General features: G+C 38.2%; 3 protein-coding genes across 4 annotated transcripts; 2 read left to right on the top strand and 1 right to left on the bottom strand.

The window, feature by feature from the left end:
- Positions 1-1172: 1172 nt before the first annotated feature.
- LOC144204238 (integral membrane protein 2B-like) lies at positions 1173-7782 on the bottom strand. 2 transcript variants are annotated; one of them, XM_077728098.1, is made up of 7 exons: positions 7557-7782; positions 3160-3294; positions 3006-3074; positions 2350-2493; positions 2167-2277; positions 1767-1917; positions 1173-1654 (listed from the first exon to the last, which is right to left on the bottom strand). In XM_077728098.1, exons 1-7 carry the CDS (start codon positions 7638-7640, stop codon positions 1566-1568), a joined length of 783 nt encoding a protein of 260 aa, XP_077584224.1. In that variant the 5' UTR covers positions 7641-7782; the 3' UTR covers positions 1173-1565. The 2 variants fall into 2 exon arrangements, with proteins under 2 accessions (XP_077584224.1, XP_077584221.1); XM_077728095.1 differs by having other exon boundaries at positions 2350-2496; positions 7557-7781.
- A 338-nt stretch (positions 7783-8120) lies between these two features.
- Positions 8121-10330, top strand: med4 (mediator complex subunit 4). Its single transcript, XM_077728094.1, has 7 exons — positions 8121-8247; positions 8389-8455; positions 9046-9216; positions 9616-9673; positions 9735-9821; positions 9894-10025; positions 10092-10330. Exons 1-7 carry the CDS (start codon positions 8141-8143, stop codon positions 10262-10264), a joined length of 795 nt encoding a protein of 264 aa, XP_077584220.1. The 5' UTR covers positions 8121-8140; the 3' UTR covers positions 10265-10330.
- A 347-nt stretch (positions 10331-10677) lies between these two features.
- On the top strand, positions 10678-19798 carry sucla2 (succinate-CoA ligase ADP-forming subunit beta). Its single transcript, XM_077728099.1, has 11 exons — positions 10678-10813; positions 11773-11965; positions 12605-12704; positions 12969-13131; positions 13901-14029; positions 14867-15005; positions 15239-15400; positions 15502-15644; positions 15706-15826; positions 16983-17071; positions 17162-19798. The coding sequence occupies exons 1-11, from the start codon at positions 10730-10732 to the stop codon at positions 17234-17236; spliced, it is 1398 nt and encodes a 465-aa protein (XP_077584225.1). The 5' UTR covers positions 10678-10729; the 3' UTR covers positions 17237-19798.
- The last annotated feature ends 2370 nt before the right edge of the window (positions 19799-22168 follow it).

Below are 22168 nucleotides of genomic sequence, written 5' to 3'. Positions count from 1 at the left end.
TCCACTGACTGCAATAGACGTCCAATAAATATGCCTCTAACTGTAACATTTAATAAATGCACTTCTTGATAATTGTACTTGTGTGCTTGTATTTTTGTATAAGTGTGACAACATGTGTGTAGGCCATGTCTGGTATACACAAAATCAATAATTAAATAACTTATATATATATATACACTGCAAAAAGTATGCCACAGCTCAAAAAACATTGGGGAAAAACTGATTTTAACAATTGGGTTTGTTAGTTTTTAATTCTTTTTTGTTTTGTTTTTTAATCCTAAAATGATGGATGGCTCTCTTTGCACTTCCCAAGCAGTCCATGTTTTTGCACATCATGTTCACTCCCAGGAGATTTGATTCATGTGAGTATACAGATGTTTCTTGGCTGTCAGATGTTATTCTTTTTCCCCAAAGTTTCAACTGTTATTGATCCTTTAGTTTATGAAAAATGTGTTTTCCAGTGTGCCAAGGCATCTATCTATCTCCCCGGACGAAGTCCTTTGGGCTTTCCGGCAACAATATTTTTTTTTTTACACCTTGTCCCATTAGCTTCAAAGATAACGGCTTGGAATCATAGGTGAGAAGAAAACATATTTAACAGTGCTTGTGTTTCTCCTGGCAGGCAAGGAAACAAAACAGCAATTATGTTGTTTTCTATCAGTGAAGTAAGTGCAGGATGATGTCAGTGTTGAGTTCTACACCAATTACCAATGCAACTCACTTTTTGGGGGTCCCTATGAATTAACTACTAATGGAGGTTTGTCATTAAAATATTGATGCTTAAATTATCACAAGCATTAAGTCACTTAACTTGGTGATTGTCCAATAAATCAATGTTTTTTTTAATTTGTTTTCAATCCTATAAATGAACAGGAATTCTGCAAAATCATACTCACTGTATTACATTTTACAAGTATTTATGAAGCTGGGTCAAAAGCACATTTTTTTAGGTAATTATTTTACCAATTATAAATTCAGTAAAAATATGAACTACTTTATTGTACACACATCATTTGCATGTGTTTATTCCCCACCTTTAGCTGGTGTTGTTGAATAAGAGGCGCAAGAAACAAATATTTGTGGTATTTTTTATGTTAGACCAATCAAAAAAATGATAGAAACAAACACGATACATTTGAGTAAACGAGTTATTAATACACACGCAAAAGAAATACAGGCAAATTCTCATTTTTTTTCCCTGTCTAACTGCCCAAATTGAAATCAAAAGAAAAATCAACAATCAGACAGGAATCCAGTTCTTGATTAAGCAAGTGTTAATGCTACAGCACAAGCATAAGATTATAACAACAACAAAGAAAATATCACCCTGAATTCCTCTCGTGCTCACATATGTCGACCAATCAACAAGATGGCAATCAGACCATCACTGAAATTCAGTTGCCCTTTTGAGCATATTCCCCCTGCCCCAAAATAATAAGAAAAAAAAAAGCTAACCGGCCAGTGTTGTCCACACATCCCAATTCACTTTCGCTGGCCACTTGACAAAGAACAGCTCCAGATGAAGTACAAACAAAACAAAAACCAGCAAAGCAAATCCCACTGACTTAAAGGTGGCAGATGGTGGTTTCCACCACAACCTTGCTCTCAAAGTGCCGAATCTTACGGCAGTCCAGGGCTTCGCGCTTCTGCATGCCTGCAAAATAACAACAACCCCGTTTAGCCACTTGAGATTACCCTGAATATTTCCATCATAACGTACAAACAAAAGCCCGCAATTTGATTTCCCTCATGTTTTTCAGTCTTACCCAGGATCCTGTCGCGTCGCTGCAGCTTGAAGGTATCCTTGCCACGGCACAATTTATGGATAAAGTAACCCAACTGGTCCACGTGCTCCAAGCGCTCGGTCACCATCATCTCCTCGTGCACCAGGTACGACTGAGGCAGGTAGGTGCCGGCCTGCAGGGAGAGGGTGAGAATAAGATAGGCCATGAATGTCAAAACTAATCCACAAAGGACTGCAATGATAGCAGGTTTTTGTTCCAACTTGAAGTTTAAGCAATGAGGTTTCTTCTCAAACGAGCAGTACCTGACGCCAATCAACTAATTACACTTTTAAGACACCAGATTGGTGAAAATGTATCCTCTTCATTGGTTGGAATGAAAACCTGCACCCTTGTTGGCTCTTGAGGACCCAAGCCGCCTTACCTTAATGTTGACAAGCAGCTCCAGGAAGTCCCGGGGAGGCATGACGACTGACGTGTTGAGCGGCATGACGTAGCATTTATTAAGACTCAGGTCCAGGTAGGCCGTCAGCCTCTGAAGAAAAAAACGGCCATGTCAAGAATGGCGAATGGACGACGGCCTCTGGGCTTCGCTAGGTCCGCTCACCCTCTGGAAGTCATGGACGATGTCGGCCGGGTCACTGTCCTCAAACTCGGGCACGGGCACGTTGATGAGCGCTACCTGCTCTCGCTCAAGAACTTGGATTCTCTCCTCCAGCTGTCGTAGAGGGTTTGCCAGCTCAGCCTCCACCTGCTTACAGTTGACGGAACACAGAGTCAAAAACCCTGAAAATAGTGTCAATAAAAACAAACCCATTGTAGATTTCTACTACTTCTACTACAATCTCTGCAAATACCCAGTACAATCATACCTCTACTAAAGAATGCCTCTAGGTACGAAAATTTCAGGTTGCGAAATGTTTCATATGCAAACGAGTGACTCAAGATACGAAAAACATCCAAGTTACAAAATCCCCCCCAAAAGTAAATGCATTTCCTTATCTGTCATTTTATACCCTCTACTGGGCTCTCATTTCATTGGTCTCGTTCTATCTCATATAATGCCAATAAAAGCATTCAATTCAATTAGCTATCTCACAACAACCACTATCTATGTTTCAAGATTCTCTCTCAATGGCAGCCAATTTAAGCTCCAATTTTTTACATTCTTGGTTAAATTGGGTCCATGATGTGACACTGCAATCAATGTGTGATGTCTACCACAAATAGGAAGTTTTTCCCAATTGGACTATTTTAGCCAACCTCCTCCAAGTCTTCCAAGCTGAGGTCCTCCTCACGGTAATTGACGCCACACACAAATACTCCGTCCTCCTGCAAGTAGAAAAAAAATAGAGTTGTTGCAATGGAAAGAACCCAGAAATGTACTTATTTAAGGTCAGCTCAAGTTGGAACTCGCCTCAAAGAAGTAGTAGCGGTACAGGTAGGCTCCGCCCACTACCATTGCCGACAGCATGAGGGCCAAACCCAGACACATGCACCAGCGCCATGGTCGGGAATGTAGAACAACTGGACCCAGGGCTGCTTCAGCATCCTGCATACATCCATAAATAACATAAATAACATAAGTGAGTAAAATAAAAGACTGGAAATAAAATAAAAATGGTTGCGTCAAAAAAATAGAGTAAGCTTTCTTTTATGGGTTTACTTACGGGCGCAAAGTCCACCAGAAATGGCTAGAAACCAGTTCAAATCAATAATAATAATAATAATTTCAAAATTCCTTTCAACATTAGTACTTATTGGCTGCCATTGATAGTGATAGACGTCCAAACCATTGGAATGGGAAGGGTGGCAGCGAATGAATCTTGGTCAATTTGCTGTCAACCCTCCTAGTTCAGTTAATTATTTCCTTATTTAATTTGAAAAGCCACACTCCATGTTTTGCAACACAGACAATTCTAAAATGGCCACACCCACCAGATGCTCGTCAGCCCTTGCTCACAGCGCCATGCAAATGACAGTGACTCACAGCAAAGTTATTTTTGTGAAAAGCGGCCAATTTAATGGATTCCCGAAAAGTCGTGCTGTTACACGAAAACTAGAGGATTGCGAGTATTCATGAGCAAACAAGGTGCAGCGAGGTTACAAGTGGAAACATGTCGACTTTTCACTTCCTTGCAAAAAAATAAAATTCTGCTTGGTATTTCCTCTTCAGCCTGCTCAGCTGACAGGCGAAGGATTTGAAGGCAGCTTTTAAACTCCCCAGCCTTGAGACGCTTTTGGTTATTACCTGCTAATCACTTTAGAGCAGGCATGTCCAAAGTCCGGCCCGCGGGCCAAATAAGGCCCGAGGACACATTTTGACCGGCCCACGGCCTCTATCATGAAATCAATAATACACGGCCCGCCAGCACTGTTGACCACAGTATAAAATAAATGTGTACAAAAAGCTATTTTTCACTTCACCAGAAGATGGCAGTAGCCCTGTGGCCGCACTCTGGCCGCCGTGACCCTTGCGTCATTGTTTCAGCCCAGCCCATTTCTAACATGTAAACAAAAAAAGGAAAGTTGACCGGGAGGGCCGCCGCATCCAGGAGAAGTGGAAATTTGAGTATTTTTTCACTGAAATACGAAACAACTGTGTCTGCCTAATTTGCCAAGAGACTGTGGCTGTTTTCAAGGAATTCAACATTAAGAGGCACTACCAGACGAAACATGCTAGCTACGACAAGCTAACTGGGAACGAACGCGGTGAAAAAGTGAAGCAACTGGAAGCTGTTTTAACGGCACAGCAAAGCTTTTTCACAAGAGCCCGTGAGTCAAATGAAAATGCCACAAAGGCAAGCTACGAAGTGGCAACGCTAATTGCAAAGGACTGCAAACCTTTCAGTGACGGTGAATTTATTAAAGACTGTGTAATGAAAATGGTTGAGAAAATGTGTCCCGCGAAGAAGCAAGAGTTTGCCAATATTTGCCTGGCTCGTAATACTGTGGCACGGAGAATTGAAGACGTTTCATTAGATATTAAGAGACAGTTAGAGGCAAAAGGAACTGAGTTTGACTTTTTCTCGTTAGCGTGCGATGAAGACCTGGACTACATACTGCAGTCAAGATCCCAGTATCACCCTTCACATTAGTGCAGGCAAGATATTTGTTAAGTCCTCTGAGTTGAATAAATTCTTAAATCTCAGTTCATTATTTTTTTTGTGATGGTCAAAATCACAGTTTGAATATGCAGTGATCATTGTTTTGTTTTCAGCACTGTTCCTACAGTGAGCATATAATAGTGAATAATATGTGATGTTTCACATGAACTTAGATATCCTTGATAGTTTTCTTAATTTTTTGTGGTTTGTGATTTCGGTAAAAACCTAAATGTAAAAAAAAATGTAAAAGTAAAAGTATGCCATTTGTAATTAAAAAAAATCCCAAAAAGTTAATTTGCATTTAATGTTAATGGTTCAAAGAATGTCAGGCTAAAAGTCGGCCCGCACACATTTTCACCTTACCAAATCTGGCCCTCTTTGCAAAAAGTTTGGACACCCCTGCTTTAGAGGCATCCAAGTTCCCTCAAAGCATCTTTAAACTTTGTTGATAGTCCTTTCTCACAACCAAAGTTGACTGGAAATGTGTTGTCATGGGGGTATTATTTTGCACTACTACTCCTTTCTTGTTCACTCATTTTTCTTGTTATCTCATTGGCCGACGTTAACGGGGCTGGGCGGCCAATCGATTTGTCCATTTGTTAATTTTAGGTTGCTTTGGACACTCATTTTAAATCACAGCAGTAGAATGATTGGACGCCAGATGATTGGATATCTATAAAATGACACTGAACGAGTGAATTAAAAAAAATGCAGTATTTAAAATGGTGTAATGTTTTTTTTCAGTATTGCTATCGAGTTGAAAGTGTAAGTCTTATGGAAACAGAAACCGTGATATAATCTTTACCATGAGATTGGTATCACAAAACGTATCGCGAGACTAACCCAGAGGCCCCCCCCCCCTTACAAAATACGCCTCTATACTTCTCAGGGTGAGATACTTGTTATAATGTAACCTGGTAAAGGATAACACGGTGCACTGCAATGCCGTGGTTTAAGTCTTAAAGCTGGCTAAGCCACTTTAAAAGTAAGGAAGTAACAGCAAAGCAGATGGTCGAGCAGTTGGTAAAAACAAGTGGCAGCCGAGAAGAGGAAGGGACGCACATCCTGACACCGGAGGGCCGGAGTTGGGAGGGGTATGTGAAATGTTAACCAGGGGCTGTACAATGAACGGAATGTTAATCTTGATTGCTGGTGATATTTGCATTAAAAAATGCTACCTATGATCTGTATTTTAATCACACACTTTTACGATGCATTCAAGGGTACGCCAACTGATCCATACACAAAAAAAGTAATACTTTTGCAAACTTCCCCTTAAACAGGGCTGTCAAACGGAACGTCTGATTTGTTAGTAAGGTGTACGATCAATTATGTGCACTACTGCAGTTTGATTTTGCAATTTCCTATCCACAATCACATTCGTTCATTCTCCACCAGCTGTCAAAACCGCACTTTTTCCACCGCAACCCATGAGTAAGTAACATTAATGCAAAGAAATATGGCACAAGCCTATTGAAACAATGCCACACCAAATGAGTGCTGTAATCAAAGTACTCCAACTAAATAAAGTTGAGAAATCAATGTTTAAAATGCACACAGGATGAACAAAGTATATATAATTAGTATAAATATTTGATTATTCACAAAGTAGCCTTCAGAGGGAAAAAAATGTTGGACATTCCTGCTCTAGATGCTTAAAAATGCTATTGTTGCTATATTTCACGATTGTTCTCTAGTGAAGATAAACAAGTATTCTCCCACAATCTGAAATGTCGGGACGGTTGCACCTGTTGACCTTGAAGTAGTTTCTCGGAAAGGGAGGGCAAAGAATATCTGCAGGGAGAATGGGACAGTATGTGCCACTTTTGTGACCACATCAGATAGCAGGAGGAAATGTTTACGCCGTGTCAGAACGCAACAAGCGTCACAATTCTGAAAATGTCCTATGGTTTTCCGCTGGTTTTCCAGTTTACAAAGTAAATAGTCAAACCCCTTAGCACATCTGGATTTAAACATTTGGAATTATTTATTCTTTTTTTTGTAAGACTTGTAAGGTGTTATCTAAAAATAAATTGTATTTAAGTTATTTTCTTTTTTATTTATAGCCAGATGCAGATTAAACTATTAAATTGGGTAGGTTTTTTTTAGAATAATAAAACTGTGTTCTCATGTATTAGACCAATTATAATAATAATTTTGAGGTTTCTCTTAATTGTTTTTGCAGCCAGACCTTTAAACTTGGCAGGTTTGTGACATTATTTTCATATTTTACAACTGTTCGTCACATAACAGGACTTAATTATTGTTTCATCTCAGGTTTTCTGTGTTATTTTCATAACTAATACATATTACATTATGATTAGGTCAAAATAGATTGGACGTCTGTCACCGTCAATGGCAGACAAGGATGTAATGCAATGACGGTTTAAAAAAAAGGCTGTTAAAAAGGAAATTGATGGTCTCCCAATTAAACCTGTTAGTTAAAAAAATGTAGGGAAAGATCGGAATAGAAAACAAAAAAATACACCGAAAGGAAAAAAGTCCGAAATGCCACTTGGCCAGAGTCCAACAAAACAAAGTACGAGACGGAATTCTACTTAAAACTAAAAGATCGCATAATACTTAGTTTTTTTCGAGTCGCATATAGTGAGATAAAGTCCATCAGATTTCAACTTTAGAAAGAATTTAGAACTTAACGATGATACAACTCCAGTTAGCCATTTTTTTTCCTCTTCGTCTCACTCACTTTGTCCTGGTCGGGAATAAGTGTTTCCGTGTCCTTCTTCAAATCTTTCTGCGACAATGCAGTGTTGAAAGACACCTTTACCATCGTGAAATCGCTTCAAACTCCGATCTTTAAGGGAAAACAAAACAAAGTAGATAATTCAGGAAAGTCTGGCAGGATTTGATGTCGTCGCACTTAGGTTCTGAACTGTTGTTGTTTCGCGAGCGAAAAAAGTGGAGCGGAAAATGTACCGCGTTACTTCCTGCCTACAATTTAAGAGCTTTACATGAAGATAGTCTTTGTGAGCTTTGTAAACAAGGTATATAATAACCAACCACAACAGGAGTATTCTAAAATAATTAAAATACATCTAGTGCGCACACTGGCAGCCAATGAGTTAAACATGTGCTTGTGGGGGGCTAAACAAATACAAATAAATAAAAAAAATATTGTTTTCTCATTTTATTTGAATGTATTTTAGTAAGAAACTTAGGTCCATACTAATTTGGCGGACCAGATCTGCCCCTCGGGCCTTAACTTTGACACCAGTGTCTTATTGCATCAATATTTGTCAGGGTTAAGTTATGTGTTCGTCATTTCCGTTTATGCCGGTTACGGAAGTTGCAGGCGCAATCATGGCGGCCACCATAACAGTAAAGTCAACAAAAGAGCGTCTATTAAGTGTTTTGGACGATTTGGAAGTTTTATCCCGGTATGGTGGAGGCCTTTATCACTTTTTCATGCATGCAAATAAATTGCCATTTTGATTTATTTCCTGCTTTTGTTTGACGCCATTCATTGTGGGCTAATATTGCCTTTTTTCTAACTGTGCGGCTCATGTTTTGCTTTCCAGGGAGCTGATCGAGATGTTGGCTCTGTCTAGGAGTCAGAAACTACCTCAGGCTGGCGAAGATACCCAGGTACTCGCAAAACATTTTCTTAATGTCCGTTCTATGCGTTTATGTTCATTCTAAAACAACAAGCTCGTCTAATGGAAAAAGTAGTTCATTACAGTACCATTTTCGTCAGTGAATTATGTGTGTAATATATGATGACAGGTAGATGAATTCAAATTTCATTAAATTTTGGTGCTTATGTAAAAAAGAAAGAAAACAAACAAACACTACTCTAAAAAAATCTTTTGTGTACGAAATCAAACTGACTATTTACTTTAAAGCTAATATATTTTCACCTGGGCGACTATTTTTATCATGTGAAGAGTGTTTACATTCATTATTATCATATTATCATTTCTCAAAAATCAAAACTTTACCAGTAAAGTTTATCGAATCATGTAATTCACTTAATGTCCACTGGAGGGTACTAAAGAGGCTTGAACCACTTCTCGAAGCGTTGCATGGAAAGCCTCAATGCTTTAAGAAGTCTCATCTCACCATTGCTAATTTGAAAATACACATTTGGCACTGGATTAGACTGAGATGAAACTAATCATCTCAGATTTATAAACGTGTTTGACTTACTGGTGGTTGTATTGTGTCATGCATTTCAGATCCTGGAGCTGCTGGTGCAGCGTGACCGTGAGTTCCAGGACCTGATGGAAGTTGCCCAGCAGCAGGGAAAGGTACACCAGGAAATGCAACAGCTGGAGAAGGAGGTGGAGAAACGAGACAGCGATATACAGCAGCTACAGAAGCAGCTCAAGGAGGCCGAACACATCCTTGTAAGGCCTTCGCATGAACATTTCACTATTCACCTGTTTGTTTTTTGACTGTAGAACCAATGGTGGTTTTAAGTCATCTTTGGTTGAGAATCCAGAACAAATTTCGTTTTTTCTATAGTTTTGTTTTGTTGTCTTAACTACAGGATCTCTATTTTATTTAAAAACAAGAATATAACAAACTACAACTACTTCTTTACTACCAATGAGTCTTTTATAAAAAATAAATAAAATAAACATTGATATACTATGAAATGAAAACTATTGTGTTTTTACAAGGATATGGCTACTTCTCCATATAGTAACAACATAGCAAGTATTGCTCTGAATTTTTTTTTGACGTTTTAGGAAATGTAACTAAATGTGAGATTGTAATAGGATTCCCTATTTTCTGGTTGACAGGCAACAGCCGTTTACCAGGCTAAGGAGAAGCTAAAGTCCATTGAACGAGCCAGGAAAGGTATGCCAGAAACATCATGTGTTGATTGCTGACTTCATTGACAGCCTTTTCCTCTTCACAGGTTGTATATCCTCCGAGGAACTCATCAAGTACGCACACAGGATCAGCGCCAGCAACGCTGTATGTGCGCCACTTAACTGGGTCCCAGGTCTGTTTTTTTGAAGGACTGACAACTAGTCCATTGTTTCGTGTACCCTTACCGTCCAATCATGTCACTCAGGCGATCCCAGGCGGCCATACCCGACGGACCTTGAGATGCGCAGTGGCGTGTTAGGTCACATGGCGAACCTGCCAACCAACGGCGTCAACGGGCACCTGCCTGGCGACGCCCTCGCCGCTGGAAGGTTGCCAGGTACTCGGAAGCCTTTGGCACTGTTAAGTGTGAAACACTGTAACATCATGTGTTTGCCCCCCGTAGACGTGCTGACGCCACATTACCCTTGGCAGTCGTCAGAGATCTCTGTCGGCATGTTGCCCCCACATCACTCCAACGACTTTGGCTTGGAGCCTCCCGGGCACAACAAGGAGAACGAAGACGACGTGGAGGCCATGTCTACCGATTCCTCCAGTAGCAGTAGCGACTCGGACTGAGATGTGGAAATGCGTGCATGTGTCACGTTCATAATTATTCTTGTAAATAAACAATTTTGAGTAGAGCGGTGTGTTTTGTCCCAGGTTTTTTTTATACTTTACTTTTTAGCTGTCATTGACAGCAATAGACTTCCAATTGATTTTGACTGGGAGGGGTGGCGGTAACATTTATTGTTGCAGTTTGTTTATTAGTATCAATTAATAAATTTTGCTAATTAGAACGACACAACACATACTCAGCATGGCAGTGCTCCCTTCAGGGACACCTAGTAATACTTTTTTCTGTAATTAATTTAAAATGTGTTAATCGCACATTCAACTATGTAGAATTGTTGGAGTAATCGTGTTTATACTTGACAGGGTAAAGAATTTCGAAAACTGAAACGTCCCATGTTTTTAAACACGACACGAGGCGCTCCTCTCTAGTTCCGCGCATGCGCACCGCATCTACACAGAGAAGCAGTCATGGCGACGTCCCTGATCTGCGGCCGTTTGACGGCTAGCCTGAGAAATTCGGGGTCCTTGGGGGCCATTAACTCTGCGTCCAAGGTCAGTGCCTGTCCGTAGAAAAGTGAAGGCTTCAGTTATCGTGTGGCTGCAAGAAGTGAGACCGATGCGGCCTCCATCGGCCGCTACATCTGCCACTAAGAGAAAAGGGTCAAAATGACATTAGCCTGAATGCTCGTTATAATTCATATGCGAATGAGCGCCGTGTTACATTTAATGATCCTTTTAAAACACCCCCTAAAGCCGCACGTGAATGCTTTTCTTGTTGGTTTTTGTAGGTTAAATTTGCGCGAGGGATTGACATGTTGGTGAATAGTGACCTCCAACTGGACAAGTGTATTTAGCTTAGTGAGCTAAATGTATCGCCTAACACAGGACGGACAACGCAAGTAAACAAGCTATCGATTGTCGTCATTCATTGTCCCAAAGATCTCATTGCTGTCGTAATTAATAACATTGCTTCTTTGCTATTAAACATGTAGTATTTTTTTATACTGTGTACGATTTTAAACGATAATTGATTCACATGAAAATATGGTTGTTTGTGTAGAAACAATTCATGTGAGGGAAATAGCCTCTTACAAATAATGTCACGTGACATCTTTCAGTGAAAATATAAAAAAAATCTGGCTTGATGTCACGTGACCTTTTTTTGGTGAATTTGAGTTACAAACTGTCAGAACCTTACAAATATTTAAAAGTAACCTTGTGCAAGGTTTATATCAGGAACAAGTAACACTTTATTCAATATGTATACAAAATTTGAACCTGACAGACCTTTTTACCTGACATGATATTCAACTTTTATTTTAGTAACGTAATAAAACAAAACAAAACACTTTATTTCTAAAATAAGGTAACTCTAATTTAAAATCTCCCAAACATATTTTTTTAAAGATGGACAGAGTATTGACAACAAAAGCGAAAAAATATGAAACTTTTTTTTTTCTGTCAGTGCTTTGCTTACTCATTCAAATAACATTTTCTTTCCTTCTGTCCAGGTTTTAGCCAGTTCTTCAGGCTTATTGGGAGGCCATCTGCCAACACCACCACCACTTCAACATCAACAACGAAGGAGCCTGTCCCTGCATGAGTACATGAGCATCGGCCTGCTCAAAGATGCTGGTATCTCCGTGCCTGCCGGCATGGTGGCCAGCTCCTCTGACGAGGCCTACGCCATTGCTAAGGAAATCGGTCAGTACTGTACTTGAAATTCCGCAAAATTAGTAGCACCCTAAAATAAAGCGGTTTTGAATTCCATCTGTGATGAAAGTTTAAGAAAGGCAGACTAATCTGTGCACATACACAAACTTGAAAAGGTCTGTTGCAATCCTGGCATGCTGAAATTCCACTAAGCTTTTGTGTGTGTGTGTGTGTGTGTGTGTGTGTGTGCGCCCTTCTTAAATAGCCACTAGCTCTGCCAAACTTGGTGTTCAAGACTTAGTTGTGTCAAGTGACAACAGCTGTTTTTTTTAAACACAGGACATGTGGGATTAAAGTAACGCAGAATTTTTATTTTGGGGGTGTTCATGCACGTTAATTATATCTACCTAATGATTAGATTTTTTTCAAATTTATTTTAGTGAGTTAAAAAACACACATTATAAATAATGAATACCTGCAATGTTTTTTGAAGGGAAACAAGTCACCAGAAAAATATTTTCAAGAATAAGTTATTATTTTTGGATTGGAGAAGAAGGGTGAAAAGAAACATGATCAGAAAAATAACATTTAGGGAGAAAATAGGCAATAGTAAGATGAGAATAGTGCCATTAAAATAATTGATGATAGGCAAAATCTAATTGTGACTTGTTTTTGGTCTGTGCTTGTAAGGTTCCAAGGATCTTGTGGTGAAAGCTCAGGTTCTAGCAGGCGGTCGAGGCAAGGGAACGTTCGAAGGAGGACTGAAGGGTGGCGTCAGGATCGTCTACTCGTAAGCGCTTTCCTCCTCCATCAGTGTGCTGATCGATCATTCAGCTCCATTAAGAATAAAACCTTACTTAATTTTAAAAATAGAACTGTGTTGTATTGAATTTTTTCCACCTTTTGAATTTAAGCCCAGATTCAGAAAGGGCAAATGACATTTGTTACTTTTGTGCCTTGTAAAAACAAATCGTAGAGCAATTTAACATGAATGTTGTTGAGTGAATTAAAACATTTTCATATGTGATCACTTTTGCATTTTGGGGTGTTGCAGGCCAGAGGAGGCCCGGGATATTTCCTCACAGATGATCGGTCGGAAGCTGTACACGAAGCAGACTGGCGAGGCGGGTCGTATCTGTAACCAGGTGTTCATCTGTGAGCGGCGCTATCCACGAAGGGAGTATTACTTTGCCATTACCATGGAGAGATCTTTCCAGGTCAGTTCACAAATATTTTTAACCACACTAAACACGTTTATTTTAGAGCTAGGCTGAAAAAAAACATTTAAATTAACGGGGGGGGGCAATGCCACACAAAGTAATATTTTAAAGAATAAATCAATGTTAACTTTTGTTTCACATGCAAAAAAAGAATCGATTTTTGGATCAATCTGTAGCAAAAAATTTTTTAAAAAGACTAAATAAAAAAAAAAAGAAAATATCTCAGATATGATTTGAACAAATAAATATACTGGTATTGTGAGCCCATTTTTAAAAGGGTCATGATATTCCAAAAATGTTGCCAGTATTTTCTAGAATAGTTTCAATATTCCAATTGAGCATTTTTTTAGGAAACATTTTGTACAGTGTTTGAAAAAAAATTGTGAATATGTTCTAGTTTTCATTTTTGTTTTTTATCTGTCCACAATGAAAAGTAACATTGAGATGAAGAGAATGTGCCAGATTACAAACCCCTAACTATAATCAAGTCCCTTTTTGCAAGAAAATTGAATACTGACTTTCTCCTTTACGTCCTTTGTGTATTTAAATTGAAATAAATCAGGTGGTTTTCCTTGTGAGCACCACTAGATGGAAGCACGCTATAAAAATGTCTTACTCCTCCCCCAAATCAACAAATCATTAAAAAAAAAGATATTTTTGTAAAATGTTTCCGACTAATGTCTAATCTATATTTCACTCACAAATCGTGCTGCCTAGTGTATTTTCTTGAAGCCAATTTAAGTGCTCTTTTGTGTGCATACTGCAGGGACCCGTGTTGATTGGGAGCTCGCAGGGGGGTGTCAACATCGAAGATGTGGCTGCGGAAAATCCAGACGCCATTGTCAAGGAGCCCATCGACATCGTGGAGGGCATCAAGATGGAACAAGCGCTTAAGGTTCAAATCGATACAAACAAAGCCAACACCAATGGTTCTCAAAAAGGCACAGGAAAAAAGGAATTATGCTTATCTGTTTTTCTTAGTCAACATTTCAAATCACTCCGTGCTACACTGCTTCGTCCGAGCACTTTTATTTGCAATTAACCTTTCCGAGGAACAAGTGCCGGGTGCAGTTATCTACTTTTATTACTTTAGGCAGTCATTCACCTAACTTTACCCCCCATCTGAATAAGCAGGAGAAAAAAATCAATATGCTAAAAAATCCTGCCTCATGTTTGTTGCAAAAAAAAGTGGTATTTAAGACTTAAGGCCAAATGTGGTTGGGGAAAAAGCTGTTGTATTTTTTTTTTTTTGCTGGATAAAAATCTGCGATTATAGTCCAAATATTCCATAAGAGAATAATCTCTATTGTGATTAACTCATTGGCGGCTATTGACGGACATAGACATTGACGTCATTTGAAATTGGAGAAATGACTGCTTTCCCAGTCCAAATTTGGACATATATATTAGCAACAAAACTCATTGAATCTCAGTGCAATTTTCTGAGATGAGAGTTTATTCGTACTTGTTACCATTTCAACTATTGCTGTCAATGGCAGACAAGGTTGTTTGTTTGTTTTTCAAAATAATTGACATTTATGTCAATTTAAGTTGGAAAAAAACATGGGAATATTTTTAGACTCATTAAATCATTATTATGACAATAGATTCTTTTTCAAGAAGAATCTCCCTTAGGCTGTGTCAGGGGTGTTGGTTTTACAACAGGGTCATTTGTAAATCTAGTCTATTTGACATCCAAGTGTTGAACAACTGTGATGCATTTGGGTTTTAGGTGGCGCTGAAGATGGGCTTCCCGCCGGCGCTACAGAAGGAGGCGGCTGAAAATATGATCAAGCTCTACAATGTATTCATGAAATATGACGCATCCATGTTGGAGATCAACCCCATGGTGGAGGATTCCTCAGGCATTGGTATTTACCCAAAACACAGAAAATGGTCCAAGGACAGGTTCTAATTTTTAAAAAGTCAAGGGTAGTTCACTATAGGTTTGTACTGTGTGGCGATTTATCACACCTCTGACTTGTTAGCAAAAAGACATCAATAGACAATAATAGGATTTTATAGAGACCTGATTTACTTTCATTTAGGCAATGTATGTCGTCATATCAACCCTAAGTTAAGGGCAGTTGTTTCCTGTCTGCAGTGATGTGCATGGATGCCAAGATCAACTTTGACTCCAATGCCGCCTACCGGCAGAAGGCGGTTTTCGACCTCCAGGACTGGACCCAGGAGGACCCCCGAGACCGGCAGGCAGCCAAGGCAGATCTTAACTACATCGGCCTGGATGGCACTATCGGTTGCCTCGGTGCGTCAAACCTAACCAAAAACAATGGAATGTTGACATCTATAATTGCGAGTTAGCTAGTTTCCTGAGCCCTTCTGTTCTCTTTTCTATTTGCACTATAGTGAATGGTGCTGGCCTAGCCATGGCCACCATGGACATCATCAAACTTCACGGTGGGACGCCTGCCAACTTCTTAGACGTGGGCGGCGGCGCCACTGCCCACCAGGTCACGGAGGCCTTCAAGCTCATCACATCCGATAGGAAGGCGAGTACAGCAAAGACGCTTTAGCTAATTCGCTAAGACTAAAGTGCTAACGTTCCTGCAGGTTCAAGCCATCCTGGTTAACATCTTTGGCGGCATTATGAGGTGTGATGTCATTGCCCAAGGCATCATCATGGCTGTCCTAGACCTCGACCTCAAGATTCCCATTGTTGTGCGACTGCAAGGTGAACAAAAAGTTACTTGGTCGATGATGATTGGTTACTCAATATTTCAAGTTATAACAAGTGTCCGACATCCGTGTAGTACTTAAAGACATCTCGCACTTCATTCATTTTCCCTTCCACTTATCCTCACAAGGGTCATATACTTTATATCACCTGAAGTGACACTGCCCTCTACTGTCTTTTTATCTTCCCAACAATGCCCAATGGCCATAAAGACGAGCTTTATACTGTATGTATCTTATACTCCAGAGAGCAGAAGGATAAAACATCTTCTTTTTAATTTCTCTAAAACATGTAGGCATGTCTGTAAAAAAAAAATTATAGTCAAATCCATGCATGTGGAAAATTTTCGCAGACATGCCATCTGTTCTGTTTTTTATAATTCAGTTTTTCACATGATGCACTTTGTGCAATATTTTCTATACATGAAAAGTCCTATCTATTTAAAGGCTTGATTTGTGACAGCTGTTATCGTTCTGCATGGGTATTCCCATACCGGCATTGCATATTTTCTTGAAATGCCATATGGCCCTACTACCATTTTTTTTTTTTAAATCGAGGTTCTACATTAACTTATTTTGCCACCTCCCAATCTATCTCACCTGCTTGAGGTGGTAATCCTAATTTTATGTTTATGAGTACTTTTACAATGATGAAGAGACAAAACCCCATACGTAACATAATTGATGCGCACCAGCCTGCATAATTAAAAATTAATATTCGTTGCAAAATGATGGCCCCTCAAGAAAGCACACAAATATTTCACACGAGCAGTGGCAAAATTTCAAATGTGCAGGAGACGAAAATGTCACAAAATGGCCACGCCCATAGCAGGAAACTAAACAAACAAAGAGATTGTGATCCTCCTCATTTATTTTACATCACATAATCCAAATGTTACCTTCCCTGTCGGCCAGCTGTCAAAATGTAATTATCTGCCTGAAAAGAGTACTTTAGCTCCTCCGGGCATTTGGGCGGTCGTTAATGTTAAGCCTATTTTATAACATCTCTGTCTCGTCAATGGGAGGCAGTGTGCAAATCTTTCTTGAAATAAATATACATATACTTCTTATTAATTAATATTTTCATCTGAATAGTCCTATATTTTTAATTTTTAGAGGATGTAGTTTCTTGTTGCTAACGATGACTTTATTAGGTACACGGGTGGATGATGCCAAAGCTCTGATTGCTGCTAGCCCTTTGAAAATCTTGGCCTGTGACGACCTGGACGAAGCAGCCAAAATGGTACCTGCACTGGGGATGCATACAAAAAAAATACTTTACAATGCTATATTCAGTCTTATTAAACACTATTATATTTACTCTCGTTTGTAGGTGGTGAGGCTTTCGGAAATCGTCTCTTTGGCTAAAGAGGCGCAAGTGGACATCACTTTCCAACTTCCTATCTGATCATTTCCTCTTCTTCCTCACTGCAAGCACTTCCTCGATAACCTCATCTGGACACCCCGCTCCCAAAAGTACCCCCGCCTTTTTTTTTCTCCCCTTTGTGGTCTGGTGGTGGCGATAACTCACCTTGGCCACCCCTTTTTTTTAAAAAAGTTTTTGTTTCAGTTCGCTGTCTTGACGCACACTTGAGACACACAAGTACACACTGCTTACACTTGAATGGTACATTTGCACACTCCTCATTACACACACACACACACAGACACACTCCTGACTCATTTCAAACAAAATGCTTACTCCTCACTGCTTATTTTTGCGGTTTCCATTAATGATGAATTTTGATGAAAGCCATTTTTTTCAGGAGCAAATGATGCTCATAAAGTACCATCCAGCCAATGTTGCTGAGCTATAACAGCTCGCAAAGCGACTCAATTTCCTCTGAGATAAAATGGTGATAAACAACACAGTGCCACTGATTTGCAGGTGAGAGATAACCCTCTTCCAAACCCCCAAAGCCTATAGATTCCATTACCTGGTAGCCATTTTGCAACATGATGCTTTTCAAAGGCAATATCGTTATCAGAAGGAATTAACTCAAACATGATGTGAATAATTATTTAATGATTTGACATGTGATTCATATTTGGAAAACATTGGCAAAATGAAATTTGGCTCACAAGAAGGCATCACAATGGAATATGCCAGGTAATTTTTATTATAGTATCACAATAGGATATGACTTTTTTTGAAACTACATTGGCAGTTAAATTTATATTTGGAAAAATGTATTAGAGCTGTAGGCAAAATCGCTTATGATAAGATATCTCATTAGTTTGCTAAAATAAAATATTTCATGGTGCTTTACAACATTGGCATCATAATATGCGGTGAAAGCTAGCAATTGATGTCCACCACTTCTTGATATAATATTTTAGTATTTGACTACAATGGAGGAACTAAGACATTAGATTGGCTATTAATAGTAATATTTAAAAATAATAATATTATTTGGCGACAGAAGTATGAAAATTTGCAGTTAAAATCACAAAAAGCAGGAAAAAATGCGTCTGACATTGACACAGGGCGACCCCATGTTTCAAACGACTCTAAACGCTATTTCCGATTTTGCCAGACGTTTCCATTTGTCGTTCTTTTGGTCGGTCGCCATCAACCCTGATCTCATCCCGGTGAATTATTCAGATCCCCTGTAATGGAACTTTTTTTTTTTTATCGGTGAAGAAGCAGCAAGAGCAGTGGCAGTTTCCCCCGCGGCCAGCGAGCAAATCTAAATGTAGAGTCGTCGTCGTCATCACAACGCTAAATCACCTCGCGGGAGCTCAAATTAAATATACGTCCTTTTCATTCTAAGGCGTTTATTCCGCAGGAGGCAAAGATATCGCGTGGCAGCTTCCATTTGTCTTCTGTTACTTTTTTTTTTTTACACACTGGAATTGCGCTTCCTTGCTTTATTTATCTGCTTTTGTGGCCTCGTCCCGTTAAAGGCGACCATAAATACACATTAATGTAAGATTTGGCCAACATCGAAATGTATTATGAGACGGTGCAGGTACAATTTCTGCCGTTGGCTTAGGCGGTATAATATGTGATCATACTCGGATCAAAGTATGATATTGGAGTATTTGCTGGTCATGTCACAATCTAATGCTATACATATATATATATATATATTTTGTTTAGCTTTACAGTTCAATGCTACTATGTTACATCCTTTCTATATTTTCTCAATAGATGATCACAATATTAAAAGTTTTACCTGCGATTTTGCCTGCGATAATGACTGTATTGCAATATTTTGTCTAGTCAAAGTATCAAGATATTAGGCGATATCTAGGCAATAATAGTTTTTATTGCAAAACACTTGAAATATTGCTTGATTTAATTCTGATAGGATCACTATATACAAATTTGGAAAATAAGTCTTGGTAATATCAAGATAAAATAACTATAATAATACACAATTGGAATAGTATTTAACAGTTCTTGATTTATAAGATATTTAATAACAGTACCTTGATACAAGCCAAAGGTTGTAACATATAATAACAAATTTCAGTTTTGACTGTATTATCACAATACTTTAATGCACTGTTTGTTCACTAGTGACCGTATTGCGATCCACTTTTGAAATATTTCTCAAATAGCAGTATCACTTTCTGATATTGACATTTGAAAACAGTAGTACCTTTAGCCGATATTACAATTACTGTTTAATTTCATACAGCCAGATTTGTAAGGTAAAAAAAAAACATGTGATTTCTATTTTCACATTGTGGTTCAATACTGTAACAAGACAATATCAATACTGTACCGAGAATAGAACAATTTTAAATACGTCAACCCCACCCCTAATGTTTTGCCACCATCATGCCACAAGGAATGTAACCCATCCCTCCTTTAAAGTCCCTTTTTTTGTTTGCTTGACCCGAGCGACGTGTTAAAATGTTGTAAATATGCCAAGTGACGCTCTGTAAGATATTTCTGCTTCTTTACTTCTCAAAGATGTGAAAAATAAAGACAGAAACATGAGAGGTTCATCTGATACGATTTCAAAGGCTGTGCATGCCTTTTTTTGCCTCTTTTATTACAAATAATTAGGCTTCTCATTCATGGACTTCGTTGACAATCGATGAGTGAATTGATCATTACAACTCTAAATTTGGCTGCCGTTATTTCCTGATTCTCTCTCACTGTGTCGCTGTCTTTTTAGATATTTTCACCAAATACTTTCTCCTGCACCAGCAGCACCATTTAGTTCGAAAATAAATGTAACCACTATTCCCACAAAATCATTTTTCCTCACTTCATTAAAGAACAACCGGCGTGCATGCATTTATGTCTGCGTGCTACTGTTAAAATCCATCTGGGCTTTTTTTGCGAACTGTGTGTTCCGGTGCGTAATTGTGAAAATTATTGGATTAAGTGGCTTTTTTTTGCAGCCGTTTCAAGCTCCAAATTACGGAGAGAGCAGAAAATTAGATTGGAAGCTGCAAATCATAATAATGATCATCATAATAACGAAATGAGTTGGCCACTTTGGAGGCTTTCATCATTAAAGCAAAACCAATGTCGCTCTGACAAGAACAAATGATGTAACTTGGTTGTTATTGCGAAGCATTTCCAAATTTTGTAACAGGCTTTCAGGTCAAATTATCTTTATACTACAGACATTTATTACCTAAAAAATTACTAAAGCCTCTTTGAGCTCTAAACAGATCCAATATGTTGTTTTTTTGTTCAATATTTTTTATTTATTCATCAATTTTCTGAACCGCTTATCCATACTGGGTTGAAAGCCCAAACTCCACATATGGGATCGAACCCTTGACCTCAAAACTGTGAGCCACTCATCCATGAGGCTAATTTTCATATTACAAAACAAAAATAGAAAAACCATTTGGCTTTGTTATTATTTATTTACATTAATATGAATTAATTAACAAATATTGAAATTACATTGATTTTTATTATATTTTACATTTTTCTTTAAAAGGTTTCTTTATTTATTGTGCAAATTCTATTGGTGTCAATGTAAAACTTAACTTAATACCTGATGTATCCTACAGATTTTCTTATTTCAAGAATTTTTAAACAGACAAAACAGATTTTGGAACATTTTATCATTGCTTGCGATAATAAAATCTGGAAGGCCTTCGTCAAGCCCTTTAGTTTGAGGTGTGACTCAGTATGTGACAAACTGTGCTACAAGATTCACTTATTTCAAGAAAATCTATACGTTTTCTGATCATTATAAAATGCATCGCCAAAATAGCATTTCTAGAACTCCTGTCAAGAAGACATAGAGCAAAAACTGTTGAGAACCATATGCTGGCTGCCTACTGTTGATTTTTAAAAGGACATGATCAATAGCTGTTCGGCCTTGCACTTGTTAAAGAGAGCCCCCCCCCCCCTGTCGACCACTCGAAGAAAACGAGGCCTGTGAGTCATCGTTTGCAGCAAATTTCGTCTCCTTGACGACTGCGCCAAGAGATTTTGTTGCTTCCAGCAAGCCTTGTTTAAGATAATCTTGCTATTTTGAGGGTGCGCTACTTAGAAATCCTAGACAGCCATTGGCGCGTGGGACGTCCAGTTTTTTTGTTTGTTTGTTTGTTTTTGGTCCTTCCTGACAATTGTTAAATATGGTTTTGGTTTTTCGAAATATATATGTATGTATGTATGTATGTATATATGTATGTATGTATGCATATGTGTATGTATATATATGTATGTAGATAAGTGTATGTATGTATATATGTATATATACGTATATATGTATATATACGTATATATGTATATATACATATATATGTATATATACGTATATATGTATATATATATGTATATATACGTATATATGTATGTATGTATGTATGTATGTATGTATGTATGTATGTATGTATGTATGTATGTATGTATGTATGTATGTATGTATGTATGTATGTATGTATGTATGTATGTATGTATGTATGTATGTATGTATGTATGTATGTATGTATGTATGTATGTATGTATGTATGTATGTATGTATGTATGTATGTATGTATGTATGTATGTATGTATGTATGTATGTATGTATGTATGTATGTATGTATGTATGTATGTATGTATGTATGTATGTATGTATGTATGTATGTATGTATGTATGTATGTATGTATGTATGTATGTATGTATGTATGTATGTATGTATGTATGTATGTATGTATGTATGTATGTATGTATGTATGTATGTATGTATGTATGTATGTATGTATGTATGTATGTATGTATGTATGTATGTATGTATGTATGTATGTATGTATGTATGTATGTATGTATGTATGTATGTATGTATGTATGTATGTATGTATGTATGTATGTATGTATGTATGTATGTATGTATGTATGTATGTATGTATGTATGTATGTATGTATGTATG

This window comes from Stigmatopora nigra, chromosome 11 (assembly GCF_051989575.1).
Source record: "Stigmatopora nigra isolate UIUO_SnigA chromosome 11, RoL_Snig_1.1, whole genome shotgun sequence".
Classification (NCBI taxonomy): domain Eukaryota; kingdom Metazoa; phylum Chordata; class Actinopteri; order Syngnathiformes; family Syngnathidae; genus Stigmatopora; species Stigmatopora nigra.
This window is presented reverse-complemented; position numbering and strand designations above follow the sequence as displayed.

Bases quoted from the DNA above. Each gene is read 5' to 3' on its own strand.
- LOC144204238 (XM_077728095.1), bottom strand. From the start codon at position 7,640: ATGGTAAAGGTGTCTTTCAACACTGCATTGTCGCAGAAAGATTTGAAG. The intron at 3,075-3,159 runs GCGAGTTCCAAC...TTCTACTTGCAG, and splicing joins ACCGCTACTACTTCTTTGAG to GAGGACGGAGTATTTGTGTG. The intron at 2,497-3,005 runs GTTGGCTAAAAT...GTCAACTGTAAG, and splicing joins GCTTGGAAGACTTGGAGGAG to CAGGTGGAGGCTGAGCTGGC.
- med4 (XM_077728094.1), top strand. From the start codon at position 8,141: ATGCCGGTTACGGAAGTTGCAGGCGCAATCATGGCGGCCACCATAACA. The intron at 9,217-9,615 runs GTAAGGCCTTCG...TCTGGTTGACAG, and splicing joins AGGAGGCCGAACACATCCTT to GCAACAGCCGTTTACCAGGC. The intron at 9,674-9,734 runs GTATGCCAGAAA...TCCTCTTCACAG, and splicing joins CATTGAACGAGCCAGGAAAG to GTTGTATATCCTCCGAGGAA.
- sucla2 (XM_077728099.1), top strand. From the start codon at position 10,730: ATGGCGACGTCCCTGATCTGCGGCCGTTTGACGGCTAGCCTGAGAAAT. The intron at 14,030-14,866 runs GTTCAAATCGAT...TTTGGGTTTTAG, and splicing joins AGATGGAACAAGCGCTTAAG to GTGGCGCTGAAGATGGGCTT. The intron at 15,006-15,238 runs GTATTTACCCAA...TCCTGTCTGCAG, and splicing joins GGAGGATTCCTCAGGCATTG to TGATGTGCATGGATGCCAAG.